General features: G+C 56.5%; 1 protein-coding gene across 8 annotated transcripts in view; it reads right to left on the reverse strand.

Moving 5' to 3' along the window:
* The window catches only part of DLGAP2 (DLG associated protein 2), a 776,206-nt gene that overhangs the window by 42,863 nt on the left and 718,676 nt on the right, over positions 1–14,667 (reverse strand). For all 8 annotated transcript variants that reach the window (XM_082715291.1, XM_082715286.1, XM_082715287.1 and 5 more), the window contains one exon: positions 8,383–8,602. In XM_082715291.1, coding sequence (XP_082571417.1) covers positions 8,383–8,602 — 220 coding nt within the window. The remainder of the gene's footprint in view (positions 1–8,382; positions 8,603–14,667) is intronic.

Consider the following 14,667-nt stretch of genomic DNA (forward strand, 5'->3'; position numbering starts at 1 on the left):
CTCACCAAGCCCTGGGCTCGCCCTAGAATGACAGAGGCTAAGTGTCCCAGTGCACCAGGCAGGAGGGCGAGGCACTCAGAACGGGGGTGGGGCGCGGGTCGGAGAAAGTAGATGATGGGGCTCCGTCTCGCAGGTCCGCTGTGGACAGTCGGCAACGGCCCGGGGACATGCGAGGCCGTGGGAGCTGGTGAACGGGAACCGCCCACAGAGACAAACAGAAAAGAAGGAAAGTCCAACTGGGTCGTAGCCAAGCTCAGGGGAGTTTAAATATTGAATTTAAAATATTAAGTCAGTGCCAACCGCTCCTGTGAATGGATCTAAATATTTCATAGACTGTAGATTCTCAGGTCAATTATTCATACATTCAGCAAATATTTATGGAGTTCTGTACCGTGTTGGGGTAGATGAGGCGATGGGGAACTAAATTCTTCTGGAGTGATCCCCCCAATGCCTCGGGATGGATGTGACCTTCAGTGGATCCTCTGAACGCTATCAACTCCAGATAAACCAGGACCTATCCTGCAGGTTTGTGACTGCTTTGGGCGGCACGTCCCAGCCTGGCAACACCAGCGCTGTTTGGGAATAATTGTGGGGTTGTTTCCAGTGGGTTCATTGGAGCTGATTGGTCATGTGGCCGGAGAGGCCACTGGGAGCAGCTCCCCACAAAGCACACTGTGGGCTTCCTGATGCCACATCCCTGCTGTCACGCTGCTGGTGGTCGGAGACCCCGGGAGGAGGCATGTTCCGTGGGACAGCAGTGCTGCGGGGGATCCCAGATCAAGAACCCTTGGGAAGACACAGCATTACCCTGCTATCGTGTGTGCACACGGGAAACTCACCCCAGAGCACAGTCCGTGTGCGTCCGACAGGTTCTTCCCGACCCAGGACGTGCAAGGCAATTCACAGGTGACGAATTCAAGCCCCTTCTAAGTGTGGACACCGCTCTGGGTGTTTCTGATGGCACGTTTCACCATTCCTAACTGGTGCCCGTTCTCACGGCCCTCACATCCCAGGAGAGAAGATTAAAATAATTCCTGATCTCTATGAGAAAACCCAATACTATAAATATGGGACACTGCACTCAGCTGTGGAGAGACGTCCCACCATGATGCCGGCTGACGGGAGCCTGTACTCCTAAGCCTTCTGTGTGCTATGACTCCTTGGTGGGTTGGTGGAACCTGCAGCTTCCTTCTCAAAGTCAGGGTTTAACCACAAAAAATAAAACGCAGATGATTAAAACCTTACATTGACCTGCAGTTACCAAAATAGTCCATGTCTTTGAGATACAGTGTGTGTGTTAATGCGGCAAATGATGAGCTCGAGAGGACGGCTGAGCACGGTCGCTTCTGAGCCCGAGGCACTCAAGGCATGTTTTGAAATGGCACCAAGAACGGAGTGGAGGTCACTCTCTGGGTTCCATGCTCGATGAAGTCATGGACACGGCCCTCGCGAGTGTTTCCTGTTGCGCACATCCATAACCAAAGCGATTCTTATGGTCAGACATTCATAAAAATAAAGATTCACTTTTAAACCCATCAGCCTTCATGCAGTCCTGACCCTTGACTCTATTAAGGGCCCCTGGACTCCAGGCTGGGACCTCAATTCCAGAGCAGGTGACCTCTGCTGAGAGACTGTCTGCATTTCTTATCAGTTCCCTGCAGGGCATGAGCTGTCCAGTCATCCAGGAGAGCAGGGACGTCTCATACCCAGAGCCACGTGCTTTGACCCCGCAGACCTCCGCGGTCCTGACCGCCTGTGCTGGGACGACCCCCGCAGGCTATGTGGCTGCTGAGTCTCTGGTGCCTTGCTGCTGCTGGTCACTGCCGGGTCACCTCTGAAGTCTGACCTCTCCCTCCCTTCTCTGTGGGGCTTTTCTGGCACTCACCATGGTCGTCCTTTTTCTAAAACAGAGTTTGCAGAGTTTTGTCTGCCTTCTGGCTCCACTCACTTCTGACAGGCCTGGTGGACCCGTCCCCCTACCCCGCGTGGTCCAATTTGAAGAGTCAGGCAGGACGAATTCTCTCCTGCCCGTAGGAGGGTCAGCTTTGTGTTCTAGCCAGGCCTTCAACTGATTGGATGTGGCCCACCCAGATGAGGGAGAGCAGTCTGCTTTCTCAATCCTATCGATCCAAACATTTCATTCAGCAGAAAGAAAGCAAACCTCGTAGAGACATCCACGATTGTGTTTGACTAAATATCTGGCCCAGTCAGGCTGACACACGGTCAATGATCCTAAGTGAGATTTTCCAGCGTTCCTCAGAATGACGATGCTTGCATCCTCTATCACCAACGCAGAGCAGAAGCCCGCCAGCCACTTGCAACACAACGGGAAGGATGTGGGGGTAGTAAGAAGTCTAATTCTCTTCCACTCATGTGCCATGTTTTAAAGGATCATTTTTATAAAAGGCAAATTCTCCAGAATCTAGAAATTCCTAACCAGAAACTATTTTTGTGTAAGTCCAGATTTGTCGTATGAAATTGTCTCAAGTGTTTCTTGGAACCCAGAAGCAAAGAATGAAAATTTGAAGTTACAAAAGTAACAAATCAATTATAACTTTTAAGTGTGTTTTAAAGACGATATATGTGAAATTATTAAGTCTGTGTAATCAATAAACTGAAACGTACGAATAGGAGTTTATGGTCGTGTTCCTCCCATTTCCAGTGTGAGGTTTGTTTTTTTAAAGATTTTTATTTATTTGAGAGAGAGAGAGAACAAGTGGGGGGAGGGGCAGAAGCAGACTCTCCACTGAGCAGGGAGCCCGAGGTGGGACTCGATCCCTGGACCCCCGGATCACGACCTGAGCCGAAGGCTCTACCAACTGAGCCACCAGGCGCTCCACCGGTATGAGTTTATGTTCTATGTCATAATGGAAAGAAAACTAAAAATTCACTTTGGGTGATCTGATTTAACAGCATTGTTACAGGATTTTTTCTTCCTGAGAGAGCAAAATTATTTTTTTTCAATATTCTCATGTTTTATAATATTATGAATTTAAATAACTTGTCTAAGTTATTAAGAAGCATAAGTTAAAAAGTATAACTGTAATTCTTTTTAAACTAACAAGTAAGGACTAAAGTCCATAGTATCAATGCTTTTATAACCTGTGTAAAAGACAGTGTAAACACAGACTAGTGCATACGGCTGTAGCTTCACGTCGTGGGCATCTGGTATCTCTACATCTTTGAAAGAGAAGCACCTTTTTTAAAGAAATGAAAATTAGGATTTTGTTGTTTTAATAATTTTTTTGTTAGAACTTGTCTGATCAGGGAGGAGGAGCTAACAAATTATTCTTTCAAAGATTATGTTTATTTGAGAGAGAGCACAAGTGAGGGTAGCAGGCAGAGGGGAAGCAGGCTCCTGCTGAGCAGAGAGCCTGATGTGGGACTTGATCCCGGGACCCTGAGATCATGACCTGAGCCGAAGGCAGACACTTCACCGATGGAGCCACCTAGGTGTCCCAGGACTGATGATTTTATCTTGGCATCTAAATTGATTAGGAGAATGAATCAGAGAAGGCTTCCAGGAAGAAAGGATCTCTGAGTTGCATTTTAAGCAAAGCTACGAATGACATACAGAAAGCCGGGCAGCAGGTTCTGGGCTGGGCAGGGCATATGCAAAAGCAGTGAGAAGGTCTGAGGGGGTGGGCACCAGCTGGGGCTTCCAGCGCAGCTGCGGGGTGAGCCTGGGTCAGGTCATCGAGGGTTGTTGTCCCCACAGGGGACGGAGCCTTTGCTCCCTGGTAACAGGAAACTGAAAGGGTGGCAGGCGGGCACACTGGGGCTAGGCTGTAATTTTTATTACATTTAACTGCATTCTATGCATTTGGGGGGCTATATTTTTAGAAAGAAAATCAGAGGCCTGTGGAAAGTAAGGGGGAGAGAGCATAAGTCCAGAGACAGCTTCTCGCTGCTGCCTCCACGACGGACAGAGTGTGCCCCGTGGGTCTCAACCGCACCGCCGCGCTCCTGCCTGCTCCAGTTGTCCCCGATCTCAGGTAGGGACGGTGGGACAGGGTCAGCCGCCGACAGTCGTAAAGTGTAAGGATCCGGGCTGAGAGTCTGGGGTATGTGGGTCTCCTCTCCGTCCTGCTGGGACTCAGCCTGTTGGCCGGTTTGGAGACGGAACGGAATGGAGCCCACGACTGGGGGTCGCTCGCTCTGTGGCCCCCTCCCCACTGTCAGTGCCCGGGGAGTGTTTCTGAGGGAGGCGCAAGGGTGGCCTGAACACGGGTTTCGAAGGAGAGAGCACGCTCACTCACTGCCTGCCCGGGAAATGGGGGCCCCTCCGCTGCATTTGGTAACTGCACAGCTTCACCCCCCAGTCCCCAGGGCTGGGACCGTCTTGTGCCTGTTTATCCGGGAGGTCGTGGGCACACGTGGATAAAGCTGATAGATGACTCCTGACGGCCGTCCCAGGAACCGGGGCATTTCCGTCCCACAGATGACGCCGCACCTTTCCGACGTCCAGCCTGCAACCCGGACTGCTACTGAAACGCAAGGCCACGGGGAGAGCAGAAGCCCCACGGAAGCCTTGGCAGAGACACCCTCAGGCTCCAGAGATCTTGGTGCCACGGGCCGCCTCATAAAGGTGGCGAACGTGTTCGCGGTCGGCCCTTGCCCCCGAATCACCCACGCACCGGTTCCCGTGGCCACACAGCTGGGGACGAGCCTTTGGCAGAAAGTCTGATCCTGCGGTTGCCGGAAGGGGAGCCTCTATGCCCCCTGGCCACAGCTGACGGCTTCTCATGAGACCCCCGTCCGGCAGCCTCCACGGGCTTAGGTTTCCCGTCATCTGGAGGAGGTTGGGTTCATGAGAAGGACTAGCTTCACGTGCCCAGCAGGGTGACGGTTCCCCATGCTTTAGAGGACAGAGACATCTACTCTGGGCTCAGGGTACCTCGTCCACCCAACCCTTCCCAAGGCTGTCAGCCAGTACTTACTATAATATTTACAGGATTTAGGATCACGGCATCATGATCCCATGACGGTAGACAAGAGAATGCCCCCACCCCCAGATGTCCACAGTCTTGTTCCTGGGCCCTGTGTCACCTACCATGGCAGAAGGCATGTTTGTAGGTGTGATTAGGTTCCGGGTCTGGAGATGGGACCATCCCTGGGTTGAGTGCAGGCCCAATGTCATCCCCAAGTCAGAGAAGGGAGCGTGGGGACAGAAACAGACCCAGCTGTGGCTCGGGGGCTGAGGAAGGCAGCTGAACCCGAGAGGCCCAAGGTGCTCCTGGAAACTGGAATTATGATGTACACTGAGGGACAAGTTACTACTGAACTATAAACAATAAAATGAAAATAAATTTATGGCTATTTCCTCTGTCATGCTTTGTATGGATTTTCCCTTTGTTTTAATAACTTCTAGAATCAGTTGTGACATTTGTTGAAAAAACTTTTGACCCAGAGAAAAATCATTATAATCTAATTTTATGGCATTTTCCTCTATGGTATCAATAACATTCTCTCCCCAGAAAGATCGGGTGGAATGCATATGTAGACAAGTAAATCTCTCTGATAAATCATTTCACAGACGAGGAAGAACCCATGTGTGAAATGAAAGTTAGATGTTTTCGAAACCACTTCATGGAAGGACAGGACAGTAATCAGCACGCGGCCATTCTCCTAATGAGAGACACGGCGCAGGACAGACGTCTGCGGCTGTGTGTCGCCCCGCAGAGCGCGCGCCAGGCCCCACGTGCGTTCCCCCGGCACCTGAGCAGAAGGCCATTCGGCCGCGTGCCCTTCAGGGTTCAACACAGCTGCCCTCCAGTCCCCCCAGACAAGCAACACGCGCTGACAGCATCGGTCTGTCGGGTGTTGAAGGCAGGGGCCGCTGAAGCACGCGCCCATCCGCGGGGCGTCTAAACCAGAAAGGCCACCGCACGTCCCAGCGTTCTCGACACACTTTCACGCCTCTGTCACACAGTTCGTGAGTCCGAGCTGCGTATTTCGTTACACGAATGCATTTGTTCTAGGGGAGACAAGCCAATCGCATCAACTTCCACTTTTCAAGCTTGCAAAAAGAAACATATTTAAATAAAGCTTAGGTTTCCAGATAATCACTGTGAGTAAATTTGAAAATCGTTTTCTATTTTTTTTGGAGTTATTTTAAGAGACAGTTGTAGAACCATAGAAGAAAATCAGTTTGTCGAAATGCCCAGAGGACCGCGGGGAGAGGTCAGCGTTGAACGCCGCCCGCTGAGTGTGTTAGGACAGAACGACTTCCAGACAGGGAGCCTTGGGCCGACTGCAAGGTTGGGGGCATTTACGTTCTGTGTAGCTGGAAGTTCCTCCCCCTACCTTTGTTTTTCTACATGAGGACTCTCCGTCTCTCAGTATTTTCTCGGTCGTACCGAACGGACAGTTGCCGCCTGCCCAGGTCTGCGAGGACATGAGCACACACAGCGCCCGGGGTGAAGCGGGAAACGGGAGTGCGAGAGAGCCCTGTGCTCCCCCTTCTTCAGAATGGCCTTCTGGGCTGGGGATCTCCCGAGCGGTTTTTGCTTCCTCTTTTAACCCGATTCAGACCCTTCCCTGACCCTGGCACGGCCCCAAAGCCCCAGCCTGGAGGCAATCTTGACTCCATAACCAGGCCAAGATCCGAGACAAATACAGACTAGAAGCATCTTTTGTGATTTATCTGGTGCCTACATTTTGGGAACACAACAATGTACTCATGAAAATGGTATGTACATAAATTAGAATTTTAGTCTGGTTTCTGCACGGGCTCTTGCATTATCTCTATGCAAACAGCTTTATTTTTCTTCTCCCATAATGACAGCCCTAAACACAATGAAGTCATTTTCTACTGGGTAATTATGGTTGCAAAGCCTTTCTGAAGACCATCAAAGTGCTCACTTGTCACTCGCTCATAAGACACATTCAACAAACACGAGCAAAGAGATCAGCCAACATCTCTGAAAGTGTGTTTTTTAAAATGCAGGGGCTGTGTGCTCGCTTCGGCAGCACATATACTAAAATGCAGGGGCTGTGAAGCTCACCACTTCCCTACGTCTGGAACGCGGTCATTTCCCACGAGGGCAGAGCAGGAAAGGTGGTCTGTGACTGCGCCGAGGGGAGGCAGGGACCTCCTGAGATCTGGGACGCGTAGGAGGAGGGCCAGAGGCTCAGCCCCGCCACCCACAAAGCCCGCCGAGAGGACGCCCCGGTAACTGCCACTGCCTGGCCCATGTGCACGGAGCACATCCGTGGGGCTGGCCCCTCCGTCGCCACGGCACCCTGCAGTGGGAACCCGGCACCCCGTGGCCCAGTCCACTTCTTCGGAACACCTTAAACCTTCATGGTCAAAACACGTCACCAAATCCCCACGTGGGTGCCACAGAGCCACACAGAAAGATTGCCGAGGACCCACATGCACTTTGAAAAGTAGCCGCTCGCTCCCTGCACGAATCAGTCACCACGACCGCTTCTTCTGAGCACCGAGAGTCGGGAAGTCAATAAGCTTGTGGTCCAGGAGGGCCCGACTCCCAGGGCGAGGCCCGAACGCAGTTCCTGCTTCCCATGGGCTCGCTCTCCCACCCCACGCTCTTCCCAAAGTGCGCCAACAGCGGCGCCCTGCTGCCCCGCGGGCCGCTGAGACCCCCTTCCCGAGCTCCCTGCCCCGCCCCCCCTCCCCGGGCCCGCGCTTGTTTACCGGACACCGTGCTCGCCGTTTTCCCACACTGGTCCCTTCCTCGCTCTGCCCGGAGTCAGAGGACCTTGCCCCTGGCCACGGCTGCTTTCTGAGTTCGGGGTGTGCGCAGCCCGGACGGCGCTTCTTGCGCACCATGTCGCGTGGTCTGTCCGGGCTGTGCGTACTCGTCACGCCACCCGAGTGGGAGCAGAGCCGCGAGCTCTTGCGCACCAACATGTAGTCCCGGTGGTGGACATTCCCGGGGTGGATACGGTTTTCCAGAGGAACGCAAGCCCGCCGTGACACCGAGCCGCAGAGTGCGGGGATGGTCAGCAGACCCAGGCAGGCGACACATGGGCTCTGAGCACAGAGTCGTGTGTATGAGCCGCTCAGACTGGACGCAGCGAGGAGGGAGCCCGGGGGTCCGAGTGTGACCCTCAGGTTTGACCTCGATCCAGTGACCCTCGGCCTGAAGTTACGATCACCGTCCAGATGTCAGCGCGTCAGCCTGTTTCCTACAGAAACCCTCACGGAAGCTGCGCTGGATTCTTTTAAAGAACCTTGGTACTAAGATCACATCCTAAGTGGAAGAAAGGTCAGTCATGAAAGAAACGTTCCCAACCCCACCGCGAGTGTGACAACGCACCGAGAGCCACTTGGCAAAGGTACGGAACCTCTGCGGGATGTCGCTTCCCTGCGTGGAGGGGCCGCGCTCCTCTGGGAGGCCAGACGGGCGCTCTTACCTGCTGCGGACCGGATGGTCGCGGCAGTGTTGGGGGGCGTTGAGGCCGGACCACACTCCTCGTCCTGCGAGTAGCCGGCCTGGATGGCCCGGAGGTAGCTGTGGCTCCTGGTTCTGAAGCAGCCGGGGAGGTCCAGGGCGTCCATGGCCTGCGACTCGGCCTCGCTGAAGACCGACTCACACACCGACTCGAACTGCCCGTTCATCTCCGCCTCGCTCATCTGCAACAACAGCGCACAGTCGGTGGCGAGGCCCGGCCAGGGACCGCGGCCGGGTCCACCCAGAACGAGAGAAGACAAAATGCACCTGCCCCAGCGCAGCCTGTGCAGCGCCGTTCCCGGGAGCTGGGCCGCGCGGGTCTGTCAGGCTTAGGGGCATCTTCCTGGGCTATTTCTTACCAAACACTAAGAACAACGTCAGCTCCAAGACCCTCCTGACATTCCGTGCAGCCCACGGAAAGCCTGACGGGTGACAGCCGGGGGCGGCAGGTTTGTGAGAGGCCGAGAGCGTGCGAGGTCAGGTTCAGACGGCCACCCCCCTCTGTGCTGTCCCCAGCGCCTCTGTCACCTCTCCAGGCTGCTGACAGCGGCCATCGCCAGGTGTGGAGGCCACCGTTGCAAACACACGCTCAGTCTGCTTCTGGGCATCGTCATGGAAACCCACCACGCGTCTGGCCGGCGGGGTTTTGCCCTGTGCACCCCAGCTCTGTTGCTGTTGTGCTGGGACAGGAGGAGACTCACCTCCTCGCATCGTTTGGCAGGAAGGGAATGGTTTGCAAGGCTGCAACGTAACTCCCAGGTCCAGAGTCACCCTGGGAACCTCAAAGTTCCAAATGTATCAAAATGAATCTCCAGGCTTTGGACGGGGGTGGGGGCACGTGCGCACACGGTCATGACCATCGGGTTGGCTGGAGGGCCCTGGTGTGGGGTCCGTGCCACCGGCAGGAGCCGATACTCATGAATTTGCCCTGAGACCAACTCGCGGTTCTAAGTGGGAGTCCAGGGAGAAGGGACGCGGTGCTAACAGCAGCTTGGCGGGGGGAGGATTTCAGGAGTGAGAAGTCACAGTGCGCGGTCGCCCCTGGCCTGCGGACCGGGAGACTCCCTGGGCGGTTCAGAGCCAGGCTGAATGGACTGCTGAGGAGGGAGCCCTCTCCTGCTACTCCCACAGGCTGGGTCTGCCACTTGCGTGAACCCTGCGTGGCTTAACAGGTGCGTATGCGTGGGACGAGGCCGATGAGTGAGGGCCGAGGCCCACGGGAGGCCGGGAGGGTGAGCGTGGGCCCCGCGCACAGTGGGGAGGCACCGGGCGGAGGGAGCGCCTCCTGGGTCTGCACTGTTCCCAGATCGGCCCCTGACCCATCCCTCTTGCCCTAGGCATTCGGAGGGTCTGGGGCCAGACCCTGAGACCCCTGTCCCACTTCCCAGGTGGCTGCTCCCTGCCGAGCCCACGAGGAGCCCGCAGCCACCCGTCCCCAGCACACTCCTGCACCGCCGGCCGCCGGGTCCACACCCACACCTCCCGGCAACCCTGGCTGACGCCGACAGGCACGAACAGGCAGGATCTGAAACGCCACGTCTGTCGCTGTCCTCCGACCATTCACAGAGTGAAAGCAGGTAAAAGACCCCGACCGCCCCTCTCACAGGGAGGCAAACGTGGTTTTTTCTAAAGTCTCTAACTGTGGCCCTGACTGCGGCTTCTTTGGTGTCACCTGGGTTCTCGACTAGAATACAGGCTCCTTCCACTCAGCAGACCGGAGCACACTGAACCCGGCTCTGGAGGTCCAGACGCTGGAGGCGGGGCCTGCCGCCACTAAGACCCATGGCGTAAGGGGAGGAGTCTCCGGGTTGTGCGGCAGAAAGGACCAGAGGGAAATTACAGGTGAGAGTGTCAGTCTGAACGGCCTTTGGGTTCCTGAAGCTGCAGAGGGACAGACAGAGCCAATACTCGCGTCAGGACAGCCCCAGCTCCTTGGAGAGCAGAGCACGGGACACACACGTGCTGGTTTGAAACATAGCATTTTCCACGACACACGCGATCACAAAGCCTCCGATTGTCTCATATCACGTATGTTGAAGATCCACGTTGGACAGCCTGAAGAGACCCAAATCTGAGTGATGTGGCTCCTGTCCGGCGGCAGGATTTAGTGGAAACCCTGCTCAATCCCACTCCCTCCGAGGAGAAAACCAGTTTATAGACAAAGGACTAAAATTTCCGTGAGGCCCACTTGCTGGCACTTACAGCCACACGAACACTTCAGGAGGTTCTAGAAGGAAAGCTGTCTTGTTCCTCCCAAAGAACTGGTCAAAGTGACCTGCTCTCTGAGAGCGGACGTGTTCACTGAGCCTGAGGGAGACTCGGAAACGCAGATACAACGTCACACGGGGACTCGAAACGCAGCTCAGCTCCCGGAACCCAGGGGGACATTAAGCGCCAAAGTTACGGCCACAAACAGTGTCTTTCAAACCTTCCTCGGTCTTCTTTTGTGAACCATTAACTCAGAGATGCAGCTGGACCTGCTTCTGGAGAATGTGGGCACCAAGGAACCAAAGCAGGCAGCGGCAGGAAAACGGGGGATGGCCGAGTGGCTGTCCTGCATGCGGCGGGGAAGCCTCACAGAGGTCGTGAGAGATGGCACCCCCGAGCAGGCACGACGGGGTGTGGCCGCGTGGAAAGGGGGTGGTGGGTCCTCAAGAAATTCAAAGAACTACCCCAGGACCCAGCACGTCACGTCTGGGTATCCGTCCATGGGCGCAAAGCAGGGGTGAGAATGGAGACCTGCAGACCCACGTCCTCGCCTGGCTACTCCTGCATCCTGCCCATGGAGGGTCTGACACCTGCTCTGACTCAGCCGCTCCATCCGTGCCAGGTCCCCGGAGTGGTCACTGCCTCGGAGACACCGAGACGGCCGTGCCAGGGTCTGGGGGGCAGAACTGGGGCTCTGCCGAGTTCGGGGGATGGACGGGGGAGGCCTGCACAGCACTGCCGGGGCACTGACCACCACTGACCTGCGCACTTGCAAGCGGTCCAGATGGAACACTCTGCTGGGGATGTTTCTCCACAATTAAAACACAAAGGCTGCATGACAGGAGGAAGCCACGATGATCCAGATCATCTTTTTAAAGAGAAGGAGAGAGAAGGGGGCCGAGAGCACGCACGGCTGGAAGCTGTGGGAAGGACGCAGCCCGGACGCAGAGGGCCCCTCCATGCGGCCCAGGCCCCGGCTCCGCACCTCCAGTCCAGGCACGGCGTGGGTTGTCAGACTATCCCCACCACGGACGAGCAGAAACAAAGGGAATGCAGAGACTGTGCGCCCGTGACCTCGGGTGGCTGGGCCGGCCCAGCTGGGAGCGGCGCCGAGGGCGAGAGCAGCGAGGAGACGGAGCCGGGGCTCCACGCCGGCGGGAGGCCGTCTGGGGCGCCCGCAGACGCTCACCGGGAGGGGGGCAGGGACGCCACTAGAGTTGGGGGCTCCACGGCAGCTGGGTCACGCCGCCCCAGTGGCCCCAAGGGTGTGTGCCTCTGTCTGGGGCCTCCGTCCTCCTCCCACAGAGAGGCGTCAGGGGGAGACCGGGGGACCCAGCAGCCGGCCACTTCATACCCTGGGACGCAGCTGTGTCCCTGCAGCGCGCCGGGAGAGGGCTGCGGCTCATTAGGAGTGTCTGACCCCAGCAGTGCCAGGACGCATGGGCAGCTGGCATCTGCATGGCTCTGGGACCCTCCAGGGTGGGACGCTGGCCCTCCACACATGGGGTGTGGGCACGTGACAAGGTGACACAGGGAAGGAGGCTGCTTGGGGTCGTGGGGACGGGGGGATGGGAGGCCGCAGTGCTGTCTGCTCGTCTCTGTGCGCAGCCGGGGCGTGCCGGGCACAGACATGAGTCCCTGCTCATCCCTGAGTGTCACACAGGTGACCACCTCGAGACGCGGTTCCTGCCTCGCTGCCTGGCGTCCCGCTCCCCTATGTCCTCATGTCCGCACACAGCTGGGAAGGAGCTCCAGGGCACGTGGCTGAGGTCAGTCTGCTGGAAACCCACAGTGCTCACGCCCCACTGGGTGACCCCTGGGTGACAGTAACGGGCAGAGCCATGGCAGGGATGGGGACCTGCAGGCTCAGCCGGGCACACTGCTGCCTTGTTATTATTTCTCAAATGATGGAGAACTGGACGGTCTTATGGTCTTGCTCTAAGTGCTCTCTGGGATGTGGAAACCGTGGGCATTCTTCCAGCCACGGCACAGGCTTGGCCAGACAGACCGTAATGCAGAACGCGGACGTGTGTCGGGGAGGGGGCACAGTGCCACCAGGACAAAGCCCACTGTGGTCTCTGGAATGGTGGGGACATCATTCTAGGAGTAAAAACCCTGTTTGGGGTCTCGTCAGATGAACCGACAAGCTGGTGTGTCCCAGAGAGCTTGGGGAAGGTCGGCCACGGCGAGATGCCTGGAGAGCGCAGGCCACACGAGCCACACCATGTGTCTTTCTAGTACCTTCCAGGACGTTTCTCCAGGGGAGAGGCTCTGCTTAAAGATAAATCCCACCGCTCAGGCTGGTCCCCGGAAGGTGTCACGTCCCGCCACCACTGCAATCCCAGTGCCCCTGCTGGCCGGTCCAGCGTCCGCCCCGACGCTCCACGCACCCACGTGGACTTGTCCCAGGCTGGAGAGCTCAGAGACGCCAGACCCGAGTCCAGCGACTCAAGTTCCAACCACTGCACTGCTGTCGCACGAGTGAGTCTCAGGAGGACTCAGTCAGACCTGTCGTCTTGCTTCTGCACCGGAGAGAGCACTGCGTGCTAGGAGTGCGGAGTCTGGAGCCACTGTAGGCACCACTGCAAGGCGCTCAGGGACACTGCGGGGCTCCTGGAGCATCGGCCCATGTGCACGGAGCTCCGTTCCTGGAAACTGCCCCCTCCTCCTCCTCCCCGGGGTGGCAGGTCACACCGGCCGGGGTTTCACATGGAATTATGACAGATTTGCTTCCAGGGCTGAAGTGGCCCTGTCCACTGCCGGGGCACCGGGGTTCTTCTAAGTAACACTTAAAAAAAAAAAATCAGAATTAAAAACTGAGTTCAGCGTGAAGTCTGACCATAGAACTCAGGAATCAGAGCGACTTAGAACTCCGGAGGTCCAGGCCTTCAAAACCGGTGAAGCCCCACACGCCCACCTTGTCCGCCACTGCTCCCGCTACAGTGGTGAGTACTTCCCGACAGAGAATGGCGGAGGGACCTGCTACTTTTGGAAATCCCGGCTCGGTGTCACTAAAGACACGGCGTCGAGGATCGCGCACGGGTTATGTTCCTGCCACGAGGGAAGCTGGTGGCTCTCGTGAACGCATCTGCAGAGGCGCGCTGTGCACTCAGGGAAACCTGTTTGTTGAGAGCAAACGAGAACCAACGAAAAGCAGAATCGGACCCACAAACAGAGAACGAGCTGCCGGTCGCCCGGGAGAGGGGTGGGGGGGGACGGGAGAAACAGGTGAACAGGAGAGGAAGGGGCAGGCTTCTGGTGATGGAGTGCACGAGTCAGGGAGACGGAGGTGCAGGAAGGTCTGTTACGTCGTGACAGCGGGGACCGACACGGGACAGCGCAGACGCAGTTACACTGCAGGGAGAACCCCAGGACACAGAGCGGGGTCCGGCCCCTGCCTGAATCTAATGCGACACTGGGGGCCAACTCGACTTAAATAGAAAAGAAAGAGAAAGAAAGCAAATTCTGGAGGAGTCGCCCCGTCTGCTGTGAAGTCACCCTGCCCCCTGCCGCAGGTCCTGATGGGGTCACGTCTGACTCTGAAGTCGTGTGTTCGTAAAGGAGGTGTTGCAACCCGAAGGGAAGCTCGAGTCTCAGGAGAAGCCCGCTGGGAGGGTCCTTCTCCGGGGGTGGGCGTGAGGTGGAAGGTGCCTCCTAGAGTGCCCTGTTCAGTTAGTAACCCCTACTGTCAGCTTGGACCTTCTCCTTGCTGAGCGGGGCGTCTCCCCAGTTAACTCGATAATTACGGTAATCTGGCTGCCGGCCATCTCTTGCTGTTTCTATCATTACGTGCAGGGGCACGGGAGGTTAGGCTGTGGTGTGGCCCCCGGTCCCAGTCTGCCTGGGGCTGGGGGTCAGTCCAGGATGGCCCTCGTGTGCCGTCAGGAATGGTCTGGAGAGGGAAAGGTCTGCTGCAATTATCTTTGCTGAAGCTGGAAACCTAATCCTGTTTTTAAAAACCAGCATCTGAGTTGATGAAAGAGGTCATGTCTGTCTTCAGTTGTGGAATAGGAAAAACCCAGACTGTTCAGTAGAAAAA

The sequence above is a fragment of the Mustela nivalis genome (assembly GCF_964662115.1).
Source record: "Mustela nivalis genome assembly, chromosome: 20".
Taxonomy (NCBI): domain Eukaryota; kingdom Metazoa; phylum Chordata; class Mammalia; order Carnivora; family Mustelidae; genus Mustela; species Mustela nivalis.